Source organism: Emydura macquarii, unplaced genomic scaffold (genome assembly GCF_026122565.2).
Source record: "Emydura macquarii macquarii isolate MOO-44397 ecotype Brisbane River unplaced genomic scaffold, CSIRO-AGI_Emac_v2 contig_587, whole genome shotgun sequence".
NCBI lineage: Eukaryota > Metazoa > Chordata > Testudines > Chelidae > Emydura > Emydura macquarii.
The window spans coordinates 4,481,082-4,505,980 of NW_027130724.1; the positions used below are offsets into that span (position 1 = coordinate 4,481,082).

At 39.4% G+C, this 24,899-nt stretch overlaps 1 protein-coding gene across 4 annotated transcripts in view; it reads right to left on the reverse strand.

Moving 5' to 3' along the window:
- Positions 1-24,899, reverse strand: part of CHID1 (chitinase domain containing 1) — a 216,968-nt gene that overhangs the window by 114,769 nt on the left and 77,300 nt on the right. For 3 of the 4 annotated variants that reach the window (XM_067540385.1, XM_067540386.1, XM_067540387.1), the window contains exons 9-10: positions 10,795-10,896; positions 7,867-8,022 (exon numbers count right to left, since the gene is read on the reverse strand). In XM_067540385.1, coding sequence (XP_067396486.1) covers positions 7,867-8,022; positions 10,795-10,896 — 258 coding nt within the window. The remainder of the gene's footprint in view (positions 1-7,866; positions 8,023-10,794; positions 10,897-24,899) is intronic. The other variant, XM_067540388.1, reaches the window with a different exon arrangement.

Here is a 24,899-nt window from a genome sequence, read left to right on the forward strand (position 1 = left end):
GACCCGACCTCTCAACCACGGAGAGAGCAGAACTGTGGAGAGAGCACTTCTTGTTCCAGGCTGACGCGAACAGGTCCACCTCCGGAAGATTGTAGATGCCATCTCTGGGTGCAGTGACCAATCGTGGTGGGGTAAAATCGACCTGCTGAGGAGGTCTGCCTTGTCATTCCTCACTCTCGGGAGGTGAGAGGCTATCATGTGGAAATCGTGCCTCACCGCAATGTTCCACAGATGGATAGCTTCTCTGCAGAGAGCTGAGGAGCAGGCTCCCCCCTGCCTGTTGATATAGTACATGGCTGCTGCATTGTCTATCAGCACCTGTACCATCCTGCCACAAGGAAGCAGAGGAACACACTGCACGCTAGGCGAATGGCCTGCAGTTCTGTCACATTGATGTGCAGGCACCTCTCCTCTGTTAACCAGATCCCTTGTGTGCCGAGTTCAGCACTGATATGGACCCCCCAGTCTATGTCTGAGGCATCCGATATTAGGGTAACCAAGGGAATTAGGTCCTGGAACGGAACACCCTTTAACACTTCCCGAGGGGTCCTCCACCAGTCTAAAGAGGCTAGGATGGATGCGGGAACGTATATCGAGGGCAGCCATGCTTGAAGCGGTCTGACCGGAGACACTAGTTCCGGTGAGTTGGTCTCCAAGGTCTGACCTCGATGCAGCTCGGTGCTTGACCCTGCCTGTTTCAACTGCATGGGGGAGTGTCTACGCTCCGTGCACTGCTTCCGCTTCTTCTTCTGCACCAGGGAAGGAGTGCGATGCTGAGTCATGGCCAGTGCCAACTGTGCACTCTGCCCGACCCCACACTCAGTACGGAGACGAAATGGGTTGGCTTGGAGGCCAGGCAAAGTGCTGCCTCCGTGACCAAGGCTTTCAAACAGATTTCTCTGTCCTTCTGAGTCCCTGATTTGAAAGCCTTGCAGATCTTACACTTCTCCTTGTGATGGGCTTCCCCAAAGTACTTCAGGCAGCTGTCGTGGGGGTTGCTGAGCAGGAAAGTCTTCCTGTAGGAGGCACACAGTTTGAAGCCTGGTGACCAGGGCATACCAGGGTCTCGGCTAAGTCCCAGCCGGGACTACCTTAAGTCTCTAACTACCACTGTTAACAACTACTTAACTAAACTACCTAATTAACACTAACAGTGAAAAACAAAGTCCAAAACACGGGGAATTAGCACTTGCGAAGTAAGCAACGGTAGTTCTAGCAACTGTCACAGGCGGAAAGAAGGAACTGAGGGAGTGTGGAGCTGGCAGTGCCTCATATACCACGGCATGTGCGCAGGGCTCCAGGGGGCGCCGGAGCCAGCCCTACAGGACCTGCTAAGGGGAAAAAAGTTTCAGTAACAGTGCACGGAGCATGCACACACCTATAATGGAATGGACATGAGCAATCACTCGAAGAAGAATATATGTACTGAGCTGCACTGAGATGTGAACACATACTTATTGCAAAATATAAGCAGCACTAATAGTTTCTAGCATAATAATTCCCAATGATAGATAGCATGGTGCTGTAAGAGAAAAACTGTTTTCATTTCATTTAATTATAACAACATATAACACATTACTTTTTATGATGGGCATAAAGGGAAAGGATATTATACAGAGATACAGTATGTCTATTCAGACAAATCATGATTGAGTACTTACACGTTTAGATTACATTCTGCAATAAAAGCCATTGACCAAATATTTTATGCAAATAGAAATGCTACAGAAAATTATTTTGTGATCTTCCTGATTGGAAAATATTCAGTGCATTAAGTCTTCCTATGTTCACAGCCTCACTCCATCCATTACAGTGTCATCAAATATCTCTAACATGGAGGAAAACCCAGCAAAGGTTTCCACGCTTCTACATATCTTGTAAAATTAAATACCTAGATGCAATCAAAATCTTTAAGTGCATACTATATTTAAAAATCAAACTGCTTGCACAGAGACTCATTGCCAATGAAAGGCTTAAGACAAGGATCAGACTCATCCCCATACACTTGTAGGCAAAGGCCTATGTAAGTATGTGCCTTTGCAACATGCCCAGGTCAATCTTGGGCTCTGGTGGGCCTTGAAGACAACAGTACCAGCCACTCTGCACCTATATGGGAGGGTAATTAACACAAGCATTTCACCTTGTCACTCCTAAAGTATAATATGGAGAGGCTGTCTCCCAGGTAACCGGGACTCAAGTCATTGTACCCGCTTGACCACTTTGCAGGTCAAACCCAACACTTGGGATTGTACCCAGAAACAAGCTGTAACCAGAGCAGACTCAGGAGCACAAGCACTATACATTCACTGTGAGAAGGACCATAAGCAAGCCATACACCATTATATACTAGGTACAGTTTCAGAGTAGCCATCAGATGAAGATATGCCCAAGGGACCACACAGCAGAAGCCAGACAGTGGGGTGGGAGAGCACAAAGGGGTAATCCAGTCACACAGTTTGGGCATACCAAAGAGGGCAGCACGAATAAAAAGACGATCAGAGAGGCAGAAAAGACCTAAAGAGTTCAGAGCCTTAATGTCTGATGTAGAATGAGAAGTGAGTTTTATTCTTGGTGGGTTGGTGGAGGGTAATTAAATGAGTATAGTCAGTGGTGATATTTGTTTATACTACTGTAATGGAGTGTGCAAACCCCACTCTGGAGAACAAGTGGTTAAGGAGCAGCTCTGGGCCCAGGCAGCCCCACCCAGCCATGCCTGCAAAGCCTGTACAAGCTGGAGGCGAAGCTTAAAAGGAATGGAAGAGCAGCTCAGAAGGAGGCAAGCTGGGGAAAGGAACAGACCTCTGCTATGAGCTCTGGGGAAATAACCTAGGATCTCTTGTTGCCTAAGGCCTGACCATACTGACCTGCCCAAGCCTGCAAAGGAGAGACTGGTGATTGTTTGGAAAAGTCAGAAACTTTGTTTTCAGTTCAGTTCTTTAATTTACCCTGCAAAAAAAAGGGGGGGAAGGAGGGGGGGAACTCAGGTGGAAAGTGATCTAGGAATGTAGCTATTTAAGGAATGTAGCTATTTAGCACCCCACAGTGCAGAACTTAGATCACCCTGGATCAGAGCCCAATGAAGAGGGAGGGCCTGGGCTACCCTACCAACTCTTGAAGGTAAGACAACAACAGGAGACTATGGTTTGCCAGGCAATTAAGCTGGGGAAAACCCTGAATACACAAGGGACCAGACACCAAGTCTTGAAGCCCTAACGGACACCAAAAGACTTCTCTGTTATTGGATTTTATTTTCTGTATAACCTGAAAGGGGTGGACTATCATGTGTGATTTGACTGGAGGACTGAGCCACAAAAAGAGGGACTTATCCCACAGGACAGAGTTATAGAAGGAAGGGGAAACACCATCCCCACCCCTGCCTGACCACTAGGCAGCACTATTGGTGAGATTCACCTTTCACAACAGCTTTTTAAACAACTATACATCTGTGCCGAGGACTCTGGATAGGTCCAGTTTTACAACAGAAAAATGAAATAAGACAATTAGGAAAGCCGCTGAAGGGTTTGAAGAGTCTGGATGTAGCCAGCAATAGATTTTGTGGCAGTGTTTTGGATAGATTGAAGGGGGCAAGAGGAGACAGACAGACAGGAAAAAAAGCAACAGTAGTTTTCAGTGACAGCTCCCCTTACTGAATCTACAACTGAATGCACCAATTCCATCAGAAGGATAGTCCTTTAAGTCTTTTCCTATGAAGTGGTTAGCGCATTGCCATTTAGGCTTCCTCCCACACTCTCCAGTTCATCTGACGAGGAAAGATAGAGGGTAAGGAAATACACCTAACCAGATATCACCTGTTGAATTCCTTACCTTCATCCCACCAAGGGAAAGGAGAACAGTTATTCGCCTTAAGGCAAAAAACGTGACAATTTCTGCCAGACCCCTGAGTAGAAAGCGGTAGTTCTCACCTCACCACAGGCCCCTATACCTCATTGAGACGACTTCCATTTTCTGCAGCGAAGCTGCAAGGAGAAGGAGCAAAGTAGCAAGCACAAGCAGGAAGGCTCACTACTGCTACCAGCTGCCTCAAAACGGAATTCCCATATGTTCCAAAGTGCCAATCCACACCTGGCACCTCTTGGGAACAATTAAGTACCTAGACATTAAATTGAATAAAGCAGTTCAAAATGCAACAAGCAAATTTACTAACAAGGCTTTTTAATGATTTACAGCTAAGATGCTAGATTTGTGCAAAAAGTTTCTGAAAACCCATGTTTGGAAAAGATTACAATATGCTGACATTAAGGTCATGTTGTTCTCGACAACTCCCCTACCCAAATAAAAAATAAAGGTTAATGAAAAATATAGGATGATACATAGGTATTGAATTATGATATTCAAAACTGAAGAATTGCCAAATGGTAAAAAATAAGGCTTACCTTCTGTTAGTTTAATGTTAATAGTTTATGATTATGTAGTGAATGAGTTTAGATATGTCAGTATAGTACTTATTTCAAAGCTTTGGCTGAGCCTTCGCTTGACATGAGTGTTGTCTTGACAATTTCTCTCCTGTGTAGACATGCTTAAGTAATACAGCTGACAGGATAAAGGTGATGTTTTGTTCATGGAATGCATTGTGTTGGAAGACATAGCTAAGAAGTTGTTAATCAGCATAAAAAATACACAAAATGCAATGCTAAAAAGTCCCTATACTGGAGGAAAAACAGGCATATGAGGACATGAAAATAGTGTAGGCAGCAAAAGTTATGTAAACTTGAATATGCATATCATATGGGTTATGCATACACATATTGTATGGGTTATGTAAGTCACAGTGCATATTAATTAGCTTTCTCCCAGTCAACATTAAGCAATGTGGAAAGGTACAGGAAACCAAGTGAACACGGACACAAGTTCGAGAATACTGGACCAGAGACTGAGACGACCATTATAAAGTACAGGAAAGCTTTCCAGTACCCTGGAACTTGGTAGCTTGAGCCCCTAGCTGTTCTGTTTATCTGTTTATCATCATCTATCAAATATATGATCAGAAACTATAAGTGACAATGATTCTGTCTGAAAATTTATAAAGAAAGGCCAAAACTGAATAAGCATAAATTGTATTGACTTATGCCTCGTCTTACACACCCCACAAGCAGTATCCCAGAATATCTTTTCTTGTGAACTGAGGTTTATATATATTGTGATTCACTGTAAAATACTAGAAGTGTATTCTATTTCAGTACATTTCTGCCCTCACCCCCCAATGGTAATCAGATTTTAAGGATTAAATATAACAACATTTTTAAGATTATCTGCAATATTTAAAAGATAATTTATACAGTGACTCATTGCCAATGAGAATCTTAAAACTCACTCCAACTCTCTATCTATCCCACTAAAAGAAAAAGGATCAGACCTGTTTCAGGAGGCCTCGGGAAAAGCCTGTATAAACAGATGGCCCTTGCAAGATACCCTAAAGGTCAATCTTTGTCTATTGAAGAAAACCATGATGAGTAAGTTCCATAGCCAAGGGCATACTCCTTACCCCTTCTTTATCTGTAAACCACCACTAAGGGATCTTTCCTCTTCAGTGTTGCAAGCAGTGAGGATTCACGTAAAAGATGTTGTGTACCAATTCCCCATATTGGCCTTACAAATATAAGGCACACCCAAATCAACAAATACAGCACACTCACTGGATGTGTGATTAATGTTTTTCAAAGACACACAAGCGCTAGAAGATCAGCCAGTTAAAATAAAGTTATTTTCATTCTAGAAGATCAGCCAGTGTACTTTATAATAATAGATCAAGATTCAACTTCTAAGTATGTACAACTAAGATTCCAGAATTTAACTATGCATCCTCAAAATACAACTCTGGAACAAATGAGCTTAAACAATGATCTGTATTTATTAAATAAAGTAATGAAGCACCAATTACAAAGTGGCATATATAAACAGAAGCAATTGTTTAAAATTGAAAGCCTATTAAGTTAAAAAAATGTCTAGAACTCAGTTTTTCCAATTACTTTTAGCTAACTTGAAAATGGAAATAACTATGCATTGCCACTGACTTCAGTGGCAGAAGAACCATTCCCCTGTGTAGTATCCACTTTAAGGGCATAGTATTCACTGCAAACTCTCTTATGTCTCAATGTATTCTCTATTGGAAAGTTATAGTAATTTTCTATAACATTTAATTAGAAGGTTTTTTTGCCACCAACACAAATACAGCATGATCAGATCCCATAATATATTATAATGCCCTATAAAAGTAGATACTTTATTATTATATAATATAGTTATTACTGGAAGCATCTGGCATTGGCCACTGTCAGAAGACAGGATACTGGGCTAGATGCACTACTGGTCAGACCCAGTATGGCGGTTCTCATGTACCTTATGGAAACTTTACTAAAGACAGTGCTGTATCATCAAAGCCAGTAGACAGTATTACTGCAGTAGATATTATATTTACTTTATATTCCTATGTTTATACACATAAAGTATTGTAATTATTGTAGAGGAAACTATATTAATTATACTATCAACTAGAATAATTATACTAGTAAATACAGAAGTGTTTTAACACTACTATAGTATTGTTTCTGCAAAACCAGCAGTGCACATTTTATTGTAGCAATATATGATCGATTTACGATAGACGAGGTGGGTGAGGGGATATCTTTTATTGGGCCAACTTCCGTTGAAAAGAGAGACAAGCTTTCAAGCTATACAGAGCTCTTGTCATTTTGCAAACCTCAGCAAGAATCCCTTAGCGTACAAGCTTCTATTGTAGACAACTGTTTCTTCTTCCCTTAGTCGCTGTCATTCAGGCCCCCATTACTCAGATAGATTCAGGAAAAATTCTTCATCTGCGATGAACTGCATCTACAATTTTGCACCTCAACAAATTGCCAGGCAAGGCATGAATGAAGTGCAGGGAAGGAAACTATGGGAGCAATTCATGTGGGCAACAAATGTCTGGACAAATGAAGGCCCAGACAGAAAACCAGACCCTCAGTTTAGAAGTATTTCCCCAGCTAGGCTGTATTTTACTGCTTAATGGACAAGCTGTTATAATTATCCTGCGTTCTTTGGTTAACTAACTCATCTGGCCTACAGTTGAAAATGAGAACTGTACTTTGTGCTTTAGGTCCTTATACTTAACACAAAACTGCTAAACAAAGTTGATTTACCCGCCAAAAACCACTGGTATTTTGTGAGGTTCCTTCTCTGGCTCAGCCAGCTATACCCATACTACATTTTGGGAAGAAGACAAATGGCTTATTATGTGTGGTATCACACAAAATTGGGCCAGCCATTTTCTTCTAACAACCGAACTAGAGTTCCAGGCTGTCTTTGGTAAAGTTGCCTTTATTTCTCTTTATCTGCTTATAGGTTTTATTCTCAAGGCAACTTCCTGAATCTTTTTCCTTAAGACACCATTTACAAAAACAACTGTTTTGTGGCAGCATATTGTAGCTTTAAAATTAATATTGAAATTAGTTTAACAGATAATTTCAGAAGCTGAGAAAAGCAGATCATGGGACAAAAATGATGCATAATGTAAAAGAATACTTCAGAACTTTAACATGTAAGTATGTCACTGTGAAAAGGCAGCAAAGTAGTAATATGTATTTCTTACATAAATAAATAGCAGTGGTTCCCTGACAGAATTTCTGGCTTCCAGAAACACAAGCCAGTCCCTTTGTACACAGACAAAGACCCTACTCTATTTTTTATGGCTGATGAGAGAATTTCTTCAAGCTACAACTTCATTTAAAGCCTTGATCACTTTTGTCACTTCTCTAATGACTACAAGTCAATATTTCTAAACACTGATTATTAAAGACATGTGAAAGACATCCACTTTAAATAAAAGCTCACCATCTATAGACATTTTACCTGTTACCAAGGATAGGCTCCCCAGAAGTACCCAGTGCTGAGTAGTCCATGCCGTAGAAATTCAACCCCAGAAGAATTTTATTCCTCCATTTGAATTCAGGATCAAGCACCTGAACACAGGCCTGTACCCATGGAAGAGGGGAGTTTGGACCAGGCCTGTTAGGTCAGCAATGGAATAAACAGGATGTCAGAAACAGCAGGTGTTTATTTTCAGATTTACTGCAGCTCTGTATTCTTGAACTAATTACAACTGGATGAGCAAATTACACAAGCTAAATGGACAGTCGCTTATAGTCTGAACTGCAAGTTTGATGCACAAAGCACACAACCTGCTTTTCAAATGACATTGTGCTCCCTTTCTAACATAAAAAGGCAAAGAAACGTCTCACATAAGTCAGAAGAGAAAGCTTCCACCTAGTAATTTTTCTGCTTCACAGAGTATGGAATAATGCCCACAAGAGAATTCAAAATACACTGTGCCTTGAGTTATTTTATTTACTGTTTCACTGCAACTGGACCTAATCCTGTTCATCTTACTCACACAAGGAGTAAATAATTGGTGAGTAGGATTTGCTCTATTGTTGCTTAACATTCCGATCTTGTTGTAATGAATACAGAATTATCTGGATGGGCAATGGCATCATAATGAAAAGTAACAATTGCAAAATGAACAGTGAAGACCACAGACTGGCTGTCATCATGTGCAACAATCACTCAGTAGCATAAGCAATGACATATTCCAGTCTTGTGAACATCAATGGCTTTCACTCTCTGGCGACTAACTACCTCCAAGTGTTTTGGATATCTGTATAGTTAAAAATAAAATCAAAATAGTAAACATACTGTTCAGAAAATACTTTGCTGCAAATTATGAGTAGTCACCTTTAAAGGTAATGGTGTAGTGCTAAAATGGGCATAATTGAAATAGGTTAATATATTAAGACTAGGCTTGGCAGAATTTCATTTTTTATAGAATTTCAACAGATATCGATGTTTATTTTTAAGCATTTTTTTGTACTTTTCTCAATTTTAATTTCACAGTTGCACAAAAGTATAGATATTAAGCTTTTTAATTTTCAATTTAAATATTCAAAGTTGCAGGAAATTGCAGCAAGTCAAACAATTATTTAATGATGGTAGATGTAGAAATTCAAAAAGTTAAAAGCTTTATAACCGTTAAAACACCAATTTTCAACATCATATGTCAAAATATACAATGTAAACAGCCTTAAATCAAACTAATAAGTTCTCAAGCAGCACTTCTCTTACTTTGTCTAGCTGTAAATTTCGATCATCAATGGAAGTATTTTTTCATTGGTTTGTGCATGTACAGTAAAATCGATACTTATCTACATTTACTGATTAGTTGGGTTTTTTTTAATCTTTCCAAACTTAGATAAGATCTATCCACAGAAATTCAGAAAAAAAGACAGAACAACTTGAAAAAATCCTGTCTCAAACTAAGGTATTACTACAGAATCACATTTCTTTTAATAATGGAAATGACTGGTGTTACTACAGACTCTGAAAGAAGTGATTCCTTGTGCAGAAAAAGCAGCTGCACTGCAGCAACAGCAGACTTAAGCAATTGTATGCAATAGTTAAAGAACTAAAACACTGACTCAGTATCTCCATAACACCGTTTAAAACCAAAATTGCTGTTCTAGCAAAATTCCACCTCAATTTAAAATGATCTCTTACAGCTGTTTGATTTTGATATCTAGCTAAAGATTAAACAAACCTAATATACTTGTGCAATTCTTTAGCCAAGATAAGTTTTTAAGGCTTTATTGATTCAACTAATGTATTATCATTTGCTAGGTTCTTGGCGGTGTTGTGTTCCATTGCCAGTTATGAGTAAAAGACAGTCAGAGGTCCTAAGCAAAACTGCTTTGACAAGCTCCCATTTTGTTGCTATTTTTTATCTGATTGTGTAGCCATAAGAAACCTGCTGCATATGTGGCTGGGACTGGAACATGTTTCAGCAAAGAGAAGTTAAAAGAAATATGTTTGAATCTCAGTTCTCATTCCCAGTATATTATTATTATTTTTTTTTATTCTACGGCTTTAGGATTGGGTTGTTGAGAAGGAGTGGTGGAAACTGAGTGGTAGAGGTAGGGTGTGGGAAGATATAAGAATGAGGGAGATATATAAACTCTTCTTGGAAAATGGAGACAAGCTTCTTTTAAACATTTATTTGGAAAAACAAACACCAAACACAAACCTGTCTGTATGTTACCAAAATGCTAATACACTAGAGATGACAAAGATCTCTTTGGAGTGCTACAGACTAGTATAAGTGAATGATAGGGTATTCCCAATGACAGGGCAATTTTACTAATTCACCTCTATGCTGACTATATACTATAAGTTTAGCAGGAACTTGAGAAGGATATTTTTATCACAAACATGAATTTGAAGTCAGCCACAGCCAATGGGAATGAAAATGTTTAATACACCATTTAAAAACAGTTTATTAAATGCCAGAGTATATTCTAAGGCCAAATTAGGCAAGCTGAATACCATTTTTCCACAGAATAAAAGTACATTTGTACATTCATCCCATCAAAAATGAAACTGCACCAACCAGGGTCTGAAAGCAAAGTAAAGAACAACTTACATAGAAGAAACAAGTGTCCAGATACTAGCAAACAGACAAAGTCTTCAGCTGAGGTTCAAAACCCTTTAAGAGATCTGGACATCCAATTTCCATTAAAGTTAATGAGAATAGATCATCCCTAATTTTAGACAGCTATGAAAGTCTCAGTCTTCATCCATAATCCTAACAGGTAAACTAAAAATCTTACACCTAATGTAGTTAGAACAAACTATCCACTCTTCTTGGGATCAGTCCAGGCTATAGTTCTCATAACTACATAACTGACTTAAATAATTTCTGGTTATCTTTGCCCAGCTATGTAGACTTACCTCTGTGGTGTTGAATAATCATATGTCATGAGACTGAAGCTGTCCATTACTGGGGCCAACTGATCAAATTCTTCCTTTGTAAACATTCCCAACTGGTTGGTCCTTTCAAACAAAAAAAGACAAAGTATTACATACTTCGGGTTGCTCTCTCCCCTAGATTAGAAGAATTAAACTGAATTCAGTTTGATCACACAGCAAAAACCTTTCATTTTGGGATTTCAGTCAGAGACTTCAGTGAAGTTCTTAAAACACATTCTTAAGACAGCAAAGTGTATAAAAAGGAAAAAATGAACAAAGAGGAGAGGTTTGTTTCCTGAAGGAATACAGAAACCTGGAAATTCAGGTTAAAATTGAGTTGGTAGAGAAAAAAAAGGCAGAATATTACTCTATAAATGCCTTGCTTTTTCTTGATTTGAATAGAGCAAGGACCAATGGATGAGTTTCTCTACTGCAAGCTTAAGTCGAGGGATGCATTTAACAAATTTCTCTTATAAAAACAACAAAAATCCCAGAGAGTTTTTTGATATTTTTATAATGACCCTTTACTTATATAACCAAGTGCCAAGTCTCCAACCCAACTTCATGTATTTCGTTAGTTCTGGACATTTAGAGGCCCCTGACTTTCTTCTCCCCCCCCCCCCCGTTTTTTTTTTGTTTTGTTTTTTTTTAAGGTAGGCTGGAACATACTGTGTCCCCAGCCACAGGGATCTGGGACATGGGGGAGGGAGTGGGAAGAGACAGATAAAAGGAGAAACAGCTCACTCCCTCCTAAATCAGAGCTAAACATGGAAAGGAATACTACAAAGCACCAATGGGCATGGGTTGCTACAAACTCCAGTTTACTTAACAGAAGAGAGCAAATTTATGTACTAGCAAATACGTACAATGCTATTCTGTGTCACCCAGACAAAATATAGAGAATATAATTCCCGTGAATTAGAGGCAAAATATTTCAGAGTTCACAATTTCTCCTGACCAATAGCTTTATAAGAACACCATAATTAGGTCTAAACCTTGACTATTATCCCTTATCTATAAATGCTGTAAATTAACTCCTGCTCCATCACTCTGGGAAAAAGTTAATGGCACAGAGATTAAGAAGTGGCCTGGAATAGTCATTTTCCATGTGCATGTTGACATAAATGGACTGACTATGAATGATATTTGCAAGTCAGGTCAATTAACCTGACAAATCACATATTGGAATCAGATTTTTTACCTCCAGTATAGATTAACATATTGGTAACTGTTTTGTTTTGATGGATGTTATGGCAGCTCATGTTCCAAGAACCAAAAATTTAATTGTCATATAACAGAGAGCCCTCTCCTCCTTCCCCCCATCTTTTCCTTGAGGTCTTCAAACACAAATTTAAAAAAACCAATCTCCTCTCCTGGGCCCCATGAGTGAGCCTCAATCTTAACAGTTATCTCTGCCTGCCATTTTATTGCAAATTTAAATGACAAACTTTCTACAAGAATAAATCAAATGCAGGGCGTCTTTGTTACAATGTCATAGAAACCTGAACACCTGTAGGCAAAAGAGTTTCCCTTCCTCAACCCCAGCAAAATGCATTTTCAGTAAATTGATTCTGATTATTGCGGGGGAAAAGCATAAAGAATAATTATAGCAAGCATTAGATTTTTATGGTGTGTTGTATTGCTTTGTAGATTAAGAAAGGTAATACTTTAATGAAACTCAGTGATGCAACTTGCCCAACCGCCTTTTTCAAATGAACTGCCAAGGAAGGGGAAAAAGGCATGCAAAACACTGTCATTTTCTCACACACAGAGGCTTGTAACTCAACTGTTTCAAATAAGAAAGGATGATTGTCCAGGAACAAAGGCCTGAATTTCTGATTCAGACCAAATTAAGGAGCACTATAGAAATATGCTCCATCCACAGAGGGTGTAAACATTTATCACTGACAATCAAACTCCTCCAGTGAACTTCTCCTACCAATTCAGCAGCAGCAGTCAGTTCTGCTCAAACACTTTGGGAAACTCTCAGCTGGGGAGGGGAGTAACTTGCCCAACCCAGGGTCTTTCAGAAAGATTCTCACTAAAGGAATTGATACTTGAGAATAGAAATTCAGACTCATAGATTTTAAGGTCAGAAGGCACCGTTATAATAATCTAGGCTGACCTCCTGCACATCGCAGGCCACAGAACCTCACCCACCCACTTCTATAATTGATCCCTAACCTCTGGCTCAGTTACTGAAGTCCTTGAATCATGATTTAAGACTTCAAGTTACAGCGAATCCACCATTTACACCAGTTTAAACTTGTAAGTGGCCCATGCCCAATGCTGCAGAGGAAGGTGAATAAACCCCAGTGTTTCTGCCAATCTGACCCACAGTATAATTTCTTCCCAATTCAAAATACAATAATCAGTTAGACACTGAGCCTTTTTGGCATGACACAACAGCCAGAAACCAGGAAAGAGTTCTCTGTATTAACTCAGAGCCCTCCCCATCTGGTGCTCCATCACTAGACATTCGAAATATTTGCTGCTAGCAGTCACAGATTGGCTACATGCCATTGTAGGCAGTCTCATCATACCATCCCCTCCATAAATTTATCAAACTCAGTCTTGAAGCCAGTTAGGTTTTTTGCTCCCATTGCTCCCTAGGAAGGCTGTTCCAGAACTTCATTCCTCTGATGGTTAGAAACCTTCATCTAATTTCAAGCCTAAACTTGTTGATGACCAGTTTACATCAATTTTTTCTCATGTCCAAATTGGCACTTAACTTTAACAACTACATCCCTGGTATTTATCCCTCTGATGTAATTATAGAAAGACATCAGCCTTCATTTGGTTAGGCTACACAAGCCAAGCTCTTTGCACTGCTATTCTGCCTTTCATCTGAGGATCGCAAATCATTTCAAAATTTAAGTTAATCCTAAACTCCACTGCAGAGTAGGTATTTTCCCCAGTATAAAGCTGAGGAAATTGATATACAGAGGGCCAAGACTTGCCAGAGGATGTATAGCAAGTCCATGAAAATCCATGTCTTTCATCTAGGCTTTGAATATAAAGCACATATTAGAGTCAATGCAGTTGCAGTGACCCAATCACCATTTATCAGAAATATGTAATGTGTATACTGGAGGCAGCTCGTCATTAAAGTCTCAGTTGACTGAATGTTATTTGTTCTGTTCACAAAAGTGCAACTATTAAGGGAGAGAAGTTAGCTGTGCAAGCACATATAAAAAAAATCAGAATATTTAACAACACAATATCTCAAAAAGTTCTTTGTGTGGAATTATCTTTGTCCTCTACACTTCTGCATTTGCATCAGCTTTGAGTTTACCTCAACACTGTTGAAAGGGAGACTGTGCAATTTGGGCCCTAAGAAAATATGTTTTGTTTTGTTTTTTAAAGCATGAAATGAAGCACTGAATGTGAGAGAAATGTGATCTTCTGTAAGAAAGATAAAATAGAAATCAGTTCTTAATCATGTACAAACATACTGTAATTATGCAATATCCTCTAGAAATATAATAATTTAGTATCAAGAGAAAGTACATTTAAAAGAGAAAAAGTGTTCTTTTTATATGTTAGGCCATGTCAAATTCTTTTATTCTATTCTAAAAAGCAAGCATGTCAAATAATTCCCTCTCCCCCACAAAAATGAGGCTCAGTTTCCTTAATACTCTGCTCAGACACATTTGGGGAGTCCCACTTGATTGTTTAAGTAATCAACCTTTCAATGTAATTATCTCTGAAATCTACTCAATACCAAAAAATTCCAGGCATTCAGCTTTGGAAAGAAGCACATGCAGTGCCAAAGGCATTCCCTGAGTGGAAGTTCACTGCAGAAAATTTTCTTTTGATATTTAGCCTACCTTTATCCACTTACTCATTTCATCCCACTCCTACTGAATCATTTTTTATTAAGCTAAAGCTATGTTTACACTATAGTTTATGTCTGCATAATTTATGTCCCTCAGGAATGTGAATAAACCACCCTCCCTGAGCAACATAAGTTACACTGACAGAAGTGCCAGTGTGGCGCTCTCTCTCGTCGGCATAGAGTGTCTTCACCAGACATGCTGCAGCAGTGCAGATCCGATGTTTGACAGCTGGCCTAAATGATTCTTGCATTACTCCAAATCCTCCTTCTATTAGCTTGTTATTCTGCCATTTATCATAACTTTATTTATAACACTTTTTTATTCAAAGGTCAGCATTTATATCAAAACCTGTATGAATTGAGTACCAAGTTTTGAGGCACTGTCAATAGTTCTATTAAAATCACATCGCAATACATCTACCACTCATCCACTAATTTTTATATTTCTATCACTATCAAGTTTGTCTGGAGTTATTCTTTGATGCTTTTTGCTCATGATTCTATTAACCTCCACAAAATTTGCAACTTGTTCTTTTTCTAGGAAAAGGAGGCTAGACTTACAAAATGGCTATTGCTAGGATTACTTGTTCAAAGGTCACTTTTATATTTGTTTTTCTCCTATTTTCTGGTCCCTCTCCAGTTTGTGTTATGTTAGAAGTAATTGACGGTGGTACAATTTGCTACAGCAGTTTCTTCAGCATCTTTGGATGCATATCATCTGGGCCTTTTAAATAGTTTATGTTCAAATATTCCACAAAACCCTTCTGGGTTTTACTGATAAGTATTTTTACAAGGTTTTCACTTTATGATCACCTATCAAATCATATTAAGTGTTGAAAAATAGAAAAAATATTTGAGCACATCAGCCATTCAAACCACTTTCATTTACTTTTAAATGGACCTACTTTCTTTGCTATTTATTGTTTCACTATGCTTACTCTCCAAATGGGGCAAGGTAAATACAAAGCTTCCTATAACTCTTTGTACTTTTTCCTGCAAGTTTAAACTACATTCTTGTTTAGTTACCTCACCTCTTTTCTATTTAGAGTTCAGGGCTTTTTCTCCATCCTCAGACTTTGATCACTCCTTCATGAAGGAAGCTGTTGGCTCCTTGTTCACTGTATCCTTCTATTTTCAGAAGTCATCTAGTCATTAATGGCTTAATTATTTTATTTTGTGTAATTCCCCAGTTTCTCCCCGTGCCTGTAGTTTGCAAAGCTTCTCCCCACACCAGATCCTCCTTACTCGATTTGCTATTTCCTCAGAATTTTAGTTTCCCTAAAATTTAACACTTTTGTACTATTGAATTTTGCGAACTCAGTCACAAAATTCAATTCGTTCATGATCAGTAGTTTCAAGCTCCCTATTTATTCTTACATTCAATCTGTTTTCCTTTATTGGTAGGAAGTAGAAGCTGGCTTCTTTCATTGGAATTTTTACCTTTTGGATCACATGAATGCAGACATGGCTAATGGTAGCCAAATACATTTATAAGATACAGGGTGGCTTAGATATTTTCTTTCTTGGAAAGAATCCTGGTGGTAGCAGCCATTTTGGTAAATGTAGTTGCAGCAGTAAGCAGAAGTGTCAAATTCTGGTTCACCAAGTCAAGGGAAGGCTGATAGCTCTCTGAAGCACTTTTCACCTAGTGAAGCAACATTTTGAAAATGGAAGTTATCTGTGCATGTGATAGTATGGATATAGCAGCCAGGTCAATGCCATAGCCTTGACAGGACTCTGTAGTACAGAGCCATGAATAATAATTACTGACATAGTCCTTCCTGTCAGGAAAGCACACAGACATGCTGAGTCAGTGTGCATAAAGGGAAGATTTCCAGAGAGAAAAAAGCAAACAATACACAGTGAGTGCTGAGTTCAACGTAGATTGATGGGGACTTTAAAGTAGTGCAGTAGCATCTCCAGCTCTGCTCACCAGTGCTATGGAGTGTAAGGTCATGCCTAAAAGCATCCTGCCTTTTGAGCCATGCTGTTCTTGAACTCAGATGTGTGCAATAACTAAGACTGTTGTTCACTCCTACATGTGAGGGTGGAAGGGGAAAGGCATGTGCTATACCTTCCTGCATACCTATGCAAAGACCAGATGCGGTCTCTCTCTCAGCATGCACATTAATGCACACAATATGTCATGGCTCCAATGGGACCCTGCTTTATTCAGCGAAAGCCTCAGAAAACATACATGCTTAATATTCAAATAAGGTGTCATGCATTTGCTCATATCTTCGGTAAGTGCCTGTAAGGGGTTCCTCTGCCACAGCCCCTCTGCTTCAGTCCCCCTCTGGCGAATAAAGGACTCGAAGACCCTTCAGCTTGCAGTAACCAGTACTTTATTTATAAGATGCATGTGAATTCCCCACCACCCTACAGTGCTTTGCTCGGGCCAGCAGTTTCTAGGGCTGTTCAGTATCTGGGGAAACAGGCAAAGCCTCCAGACTCCCTTCCACTCCTTTCCCCTCTCTGGCCTTCCTCTTCCCTTCTTGACCAGCATATAAATCCTCATGGGGCAGCCGCTGCCCTTGCCTAATCAACTGTTCAGCCTACACATGCGGACAGCTGCCTCCCCTCAGGCAATCAGGCAACATCCCAGCTAACCAGCTCTGCTGCCCCAAAGCTATTTAAGCTAGTGTGATGGGGTTGGCCTGAGGGTCAACAACCAGCACCCTGTCACAGTGCCAAAAAACCACACAAGAATTCAGAGATTGATTCTGGGGTTGGAAATCTCACTGAATGCAAGTCAAAGCTAAATTTTCCCTGGAACACTCAAAAGCTTTCAATGAGGATGACTACACCATATTAAAACTGCCAGCCTCCAGCCATTACAGCTCTCCAGGCGTCAATCCTCTTTTGAGAAATAGCTTTGGAGACTTGCAGAAGATCAATTTGTTGCTGGAGAAATCAATGATTCTGAGTCTAGAGTAGTATATATTACTTACACTTATTTACACCACTACACACATCTTAAACAGAGCTAAGCCCATCTGCACACAAACAATGCCCAAAGGCCAGCTCAGTCATCACTGCCTAGCTATAGCTTATTGAATCATAGAACATTAGGGTTGGAAGGGACCTCAGGAGATCATCTAGTCCAACCCCCTGCTCAAAGCAGGGCCAACCCCAACTAAAGCTCCCTCAATTGCTGTCCCTCCAGCTTTCTAACCACCCCAGAACACTCTCCCCACTATTACACTAGCTATTTTGGAACACTATTGTCCTCCCTTGCTCAAGCCTCTGGGTTCGATACCTGAAAGATCTCTTACTAAACTTTTGTCGCAAACCACTTTCCCCGCACATAAAGAGAGGAGGAAGTATTCTCCCCCATCCCCAAACACAAAACCTTGTTTTTTGCCAAATTGCCAGATAGCCAAACCATTTTTGCTCAAACAACATAAAAGCCTATCTTTGGTAAGAGAGCAGGTCTGCAAGAGTTCATCCCACAAGATACAAATTTTGGAAGAGTAAGCAACTGAAAATGGGGAATTCTAATAAAAACACAAAAGCCAGATCTAATGAGTAGGAACTTGTGCTGGGGCTATGCAAACCCCACACCTGTAAGGAAAAGGTTAAGCAGCAGTTCTGGGCCCAGGAAGACTTGGCAGAGGAGCTCAAAAGGAGAACAGGCCAGTTCTGGAGGGCAGCAGACAACGGAGGTGAACTGACCTACACTCTGAGTTCCTGGAAAGGAGCAGTGCAGGAGTTCCTGCTTCCTGAGGCCTGACTATGTAGTGACAAAGAGATTTGTGATTCTCAGCAAGTCTGAGACTTGATCTTTGATCCCAGTAATTTACGGTTTTACTTTATTCATGGTGAAAAGAGGGAACTGGTAAGAAGTGACCCAGGGAGGCAGCAGTATAGCACTCTCAGGTGCAGGACATAACTGTTTACCACTGGACCCTGGATCAGAACCCAGTGAACTGGGTGGACCCAGGTTCCCCCACAAAACCCTAGGAGCATCACAGGCAAAAGTCTAACTATGAAATGGGGAATATAAATACAGAAGACCCAGAAGACAGAAAAGTTAAGATCCCAAGACACTGATCCAGATGTCCCTTGCTTTACCAAGAGTGCTACCTCATTGCTGGACTTTTTATATACCCTGGAAGCAATAGAAATCAATGTGTGACCTTGGCCATAGGGCTGAATCACAGAAGAGACAGACCACCATAGAACTAGACTAGCTGTTAACGGTGAGTGCCAGCAAGGAAAAGAACCTGTTACACCATTGTGATAACTGGGCCTACAAATTGACCCTAATTGTGAGCTCATCTGTAAAAAGTACCTGAAAGTTCATAAGACGTCACAATAATCTATAACAACAAATGTTCATGGGAAAAGGTACGAAAGGGAGTTGAAAAGACTTAATTAGTACAAACAAAAAGGCCTACTTATGTAACTCAAGTACTATGTTAAGATCATGCCTGGTAAACAAGAAAAGTATGGAACCAGAAATCAGTGAACCAGAATTGGTGTGTTGGAAAAAAAGCCTAACTGGTGGACAAAATAACGAGGGGATGGGCTATTCCACACACCATTTCCTTTGTGGGTCCTTAAAGAGACTTTGGGGAGAAAAATTGGCTATTCGAACAAGCTTTACCATCATGCCTGCCACCCCACACTGTCTTCCGGGACCCTGGGTTTTCATCATCCTAATCCTGAGAGATGTCCTGACCAGACCAGGCCAGATCAGAGAGAAGGACCCAGATGACATTGCTACACCTCTACCAGCTACAGCTGAATCTCAACCACCACCTGGGATTAAACAGACTTTCGTTGAGATGGGCTGGAGCTGTTGTTAATCTCTTTTTTCCCCAAAAGGGAATTTATTCCCATCTTTGATGCCATCTAAGAGACTCAAGGGGTTTTTTCCTCCTAAAACTCTTTCCATCTAATGGGGAAAGGGAATAAGAGATGTAGTTAAAATGAAAGCCCTATTAATTTACATTTCAAATGATTTACCTGTCTTTCCGTCTTTTCTTTATCTTCAATAAAAGGGTAAAAGGATTTTAATGGTGTCTTTGCCATGATACTAAACAGACAGAGGTCTCAGTATAGCAAATCCGAAGACTTGTTTAATACTGTTTAATGTTGGACACTAAACATTACTGGGTTATGTTAACACCTTTGGCCCACTTATTCATCTAAGTGAATACAGCCCCTCCTTCTCCTCAGGCAGCACCTGCAGTGAGTGATCTTCACAGAATTGCTTGAAAATCCCATGGCAATTATTCGGTTGGATGGTACAGCTCAATATATCATCTCACTAACTGGGCAGTTTGCACAAGCTAACAGTATTAGCTGAAGACTGAATCAGACCCCGGACCCAGGGCCACAGGAGAATATGTACAAGTAGGTCACAAAAGTGCCTAAAAGATGGAGGGATCCATGATATCATGATCTGAAAACAGAGAGGCAAAACTGATATATTTTCAGAACCAATTGCTTATAAATAAAAAACAAATGCTAAATCATCTGGTCTAGGAACATGCACCCTCAATTATTTTTTCCTTTTTATTCTTGAGGAAATTCCTATTATATGAAAAAATGATTTTGACATACATATATTTTAATGCCTGAAATGCTAATTTTGCAACTCACTCAGTGATAAAAAACCCCACTGCAACTAACAATGTATATTCAAATAGTAATACGAATAATATAAAGGAATTTTTAAATCTTGCATTTAGATAGATATCTATACCAAGCACCCTTTGTATTATAAATTTTCTTCCTTTTCTCTAGAAAGGTTTAAAATGCACAGCAGCCACTACCTGAAAAATGAGCTTTGCACAGTCTGCAGTATAGATGTAAACTAGTTATTTATACAGAGACGCTTTCAGTGTTTAACATATCTATCACTGTGACTGTCCTTTTGTTCTGTGTTTATACAGCACCTAGCACAATAGTGTCCTGGTGCATGACTACGGCTCCTATGCAATATAGTAATACAAATAATTAAATCGGTCTGTATAAACTAGGAATTTAAGTCTGTTTACATAGTTGTGTAACCAACTGACTTAGGTTGGTGTCAGGTCTGTAATAATATTTACATGAGCTGTATTTCCAACTTTCAAAAAACAGAAGTCAGACCCCAAAACTGTGAAACTGATTCACAAACCTCATGGTTAAAAAAAACCCCAAAAAACTCAAGTTTGTTCCTTTCTCGTTTCAATTTTTAGGAAACATCATTTTCTTAAACTTCTCCCCAGCTATGAAGGCAAAAAACTTGCCCTTTTCAGATGAAAGTTGAGCTGGGACTTTAAGTCACAAGACTTGCAATAAAATTGCAAGGGATGGAAATGGTAACAGAAAATGTAATTTACATGACAGAACAGGTTTAAATTAGGTTTGTGAAACACCATATAAATATGCCACTGTATAAAGTGTTTTAAAAAACTTACTCTACACACAGACAAAATTCTTTATTCACTGACTGCAACAAGGCCCTGCAACAAGAATTCAGGACCCAACTGTACAATCACTGAGCATGCCTTGTAGGTGATTAGGACTCAACTCATTTCCTTCAAAAAGAACTGTGAGCACTCTGTCATAGGAAGTACTTATTGTCCTGTAAATTTAGGACTTTATGTTGCTGCAAGAGTCACCTGAATTAAATTGATTTGGTATGAGTTATATCTTCAAAATATGTGAGAAGTACAACACTGGTACTAGTTTGCATACTTTATATGTACATTTTTACTTGTACGTATTAATGCCAGATGACTCACTGCACCTTAGTTAGCTATTAAAAAAACGTACTTGACTATTTTTTATGTTATACTGCGCGCACGCACGCACACACACACAAAACTTAGAGACACCTCATTTTTTGAGCATTGTAAGAGATATCCATTTTAATGTGATATGCTGAAAATTGTATAAGAAAATTTTATACATTTTATAAGAAAAATAGAGGTGGGCAAAAAGGGGATTACTTACATCGCAACTGTTTTAGACTATTACATCCAGAGAACCATTCAGTAGGCATTGTGTGTCAAGGAACACAGTTACAGAACCTTAAATTTTCAGAAAGGCTTTGTTCTTTCTAAATAGTAGCCGACAGCTCTTAAATTTGTATACATAGCATGACCTCCCAAGATAGTTATGGGATTTGAGAGGAGAATAGGCAGAGAAACTGACTTCAGATGAAAGCGAGAAACTCTGGATGAAGAACCACCTTATCTTTCTGAAAGAGTATAAGGTAGATCAATCATCAGAGATTGTTCCTCCAAGACCTTGCTGAACATGGTGATTGCTATCTTGAAAGGGAACAGCAAAAGATGGAATAGAGCAAAATTCCAGTAGCCCTTCTCTGAGTTTGGTAAGCACCAAATGCTTTCCTCTACCAACTTGCATCACCCATCTTTCTCAGGTACATCTTCAACCAGCCATTCATTATGGAAGAGCTGATCTTGTCCAAGCACTGGGATATCTTGGTAATACTGGTATAGTTATATGTGGTGAGCAGAGCTGCATCATCTGTATATTGCTGGCACTTCACAGTCCATGTTGTCATATCATTTCACCCAGTGGTTACATGTAGACTCCAAAGAGGACAGGAGAAAGAACTGATATTTGTGGGACGTCACAAGGTATAGTGGTGAAGGTGTAGCTTCCCCATCACTACTCTTTGAGTGCATCCCCTCCAGGAAGAACTCATACCATTTTAGCACATTACCCAGGACCCCTGCCACCTCTATCAAGTGAGAGAGCAGTATCTCATGGTCAATGGTGTTGAATGTCTGTGGAGAGTTCCAGGAGGATGAGAATGGATGTTTGCCCTCTACCAATCAACAGCAGAAAATTATTCATCAGTGCCACTAAATCAGTTTCAGTTTCACATCCTGACCTGAATCCAGATGGTGCAGGATCTAGAATACTAGCTTCAGTTAGATGAACTTGAAATTGTCCTTTGACTAGTTTCTCTATGAGCTTGCTCAGGAACAAAAAACAAAAAAAAATTAACTCATGCCCTTGTTAGCTTCCGTATTGTTCTCTCTGCATTATGTTTGGACCAACCTAAAACTGATCATCTTAAACTGGAAAAAATTTCAAGCTACTTATGCTGTTTTATGGCCTTTTAAACTGTAAAAACCACATTCCAAAAATCAACTTTTGAGTAACAGAAAGAGAGCCAAGGGCAGACCAGGAAAATGGTCCTTAAAAAGACAACATCATCTTAAAGTAGGCACCTAAAATTATGTACATACAGTTATCTCAGAGCTTACAATACCAGAGGCATGGAAAAAGTACTTTGCCTAGAGACACTGGTTGATCTGTCTTATAGTTAATAGCAAACATATTATGGTAGCAATCAAAGGCCCCAAATTGGAATTGGGGTCCCAATGCATTGAACAAAGTAGGAATGGATTGTAAATCCTACAAAGAAGAGATTACCTGTACTCCAAGACAAAACCATCTTATTTGACATACAGATGAAGGGGAAGCTGTACAAATGAAGGGGGAGAGTTCTTTGAGGTTCATATCAACAGCCATCATGCTGTCTGAGCCACAATTCAAGGTAAATGGTGCTTTAAATCGAGAAGCAGAAAAATTCAAATTCTATCCTGTAGTTTCATTACCTTCAGCTGCTTTAGCCATAGGTGCAGTTACTGCATGACAAGAGACTTAACATTCAGATTTCTTCAGAGACCCAAAGTGCTATTTACCAGTTGTTCATTAAGGATGCCAAGATTTGATCAACACCTACAGTCACAACTTACATACACTCTACTATGTATGCCTAATTTTCCCCACTTGCTGTGGATTAGCATTCTAGGCCTTTTTAAATTATTCAACTATTTTTAATTTTTTGAAGACAATAACCTCCAGACTGACATCTTGGAATAGAAGAGTGCACCAATTTAGAAAACTAACAAGCCAGTGGGGAATGTCAAATGTAAGAGATGCAGATTCACAAAGTAAGAATGTTGTTAGAGGACAGTTCACAAGGCAAGAGTGCTTCAGATCACTTGGGAATTTTAACTGCTGACTGGCTGACAAGTAAAGACATACTGCATTTTGATCTAGAAACAAAATAGCACTTAAGTATCAAATGAAATTTATGCAGATCACTGAAGACTAGCATTTTTTCTTCCTATATATCCCCCCATCCCAGCTGTTGCCTTTGCAGTACTTGCTCTCCAAACAGAAAAGAACACATGATCTGCTCCTGCTGTGGAGTACTCAACAGTTTTCCAGAAGTCAAACTCATTATCTGTGGCCCATCTGGTCTAAAATAGAAACCGAAGTCAAGAATAGAGTTTGCCAACAATGTCATGTCCTGAATAAAAGGTATGTAAATGTTAGTTAGCAGATATCAAGGACTGAATGGACCTGGAGTGGTCATCCTTTTCCAACGACAGGAGAGTAATCAGGGTCAGGGTTGAGGCACATAGGCAGGGCATCTTGCACTGCCACTGCCAATCCTGTAATTTGTGGATAATTTGAAAATTTGCATCCAGGGTTGGTAATCCAGATTAAAAAGATTCACACATGATCAAAAATCGAGGAAACAGCATGACTATTGGAGGGAAAATTTCCCTAGCCCATTTTAAGGGTCCAGCTCTCTTCAACTCTTTTTCCTCTATCCCTTTTGAAATGTTAATTAAGCAAGATTATGCAGAATGAACATCTGCTGCTCTTCCATTAATTACTCTAATTTCTAAACTATTCCAACACCGTTGATGCCAGGTCTCAATGCCCAAGCAAGCCATGTTCCAAAAGCAGAACTTTATGCAGGGTGAACTTGTATCCCTAAGCATATGAGTCTGATTTGAAAACACTAACATGCCAAATGCAGGATTTATTCCTCTTTACAAAGATTAATGAGTCTTTTTTTTTTTTTGGCATAACTGTCCAATATTATACCAAAAGGTACATAATTCCCTTACAGCAGTTGGTTCAGAATCTGTAGCCTTGCAAATGTTAGGCTTAAGAAAGCATGAATTTCAGGTATCAGTCTGTCCCAGGTCAACTGACCTACAAATTTACTTGCTGTCTTAATAAAAGGCACTGAGATTTTATTTAATAAGAATTCATTTACACCAGCTTCAGTATTTGGAATTGCAGCCTGACGATAGCTTTATTAATTTTAAATAGCTAGTCATAGTCTTTAAAAGCCATTTACCTCCAAGAATAGATTTGTTTCTGGACTCCTCTTACGAATCTATACAAAATACACTGAATCTCTGGTGGCTACAGTCATTCCCATGCTGCACTAAATTGGCAGACCAAC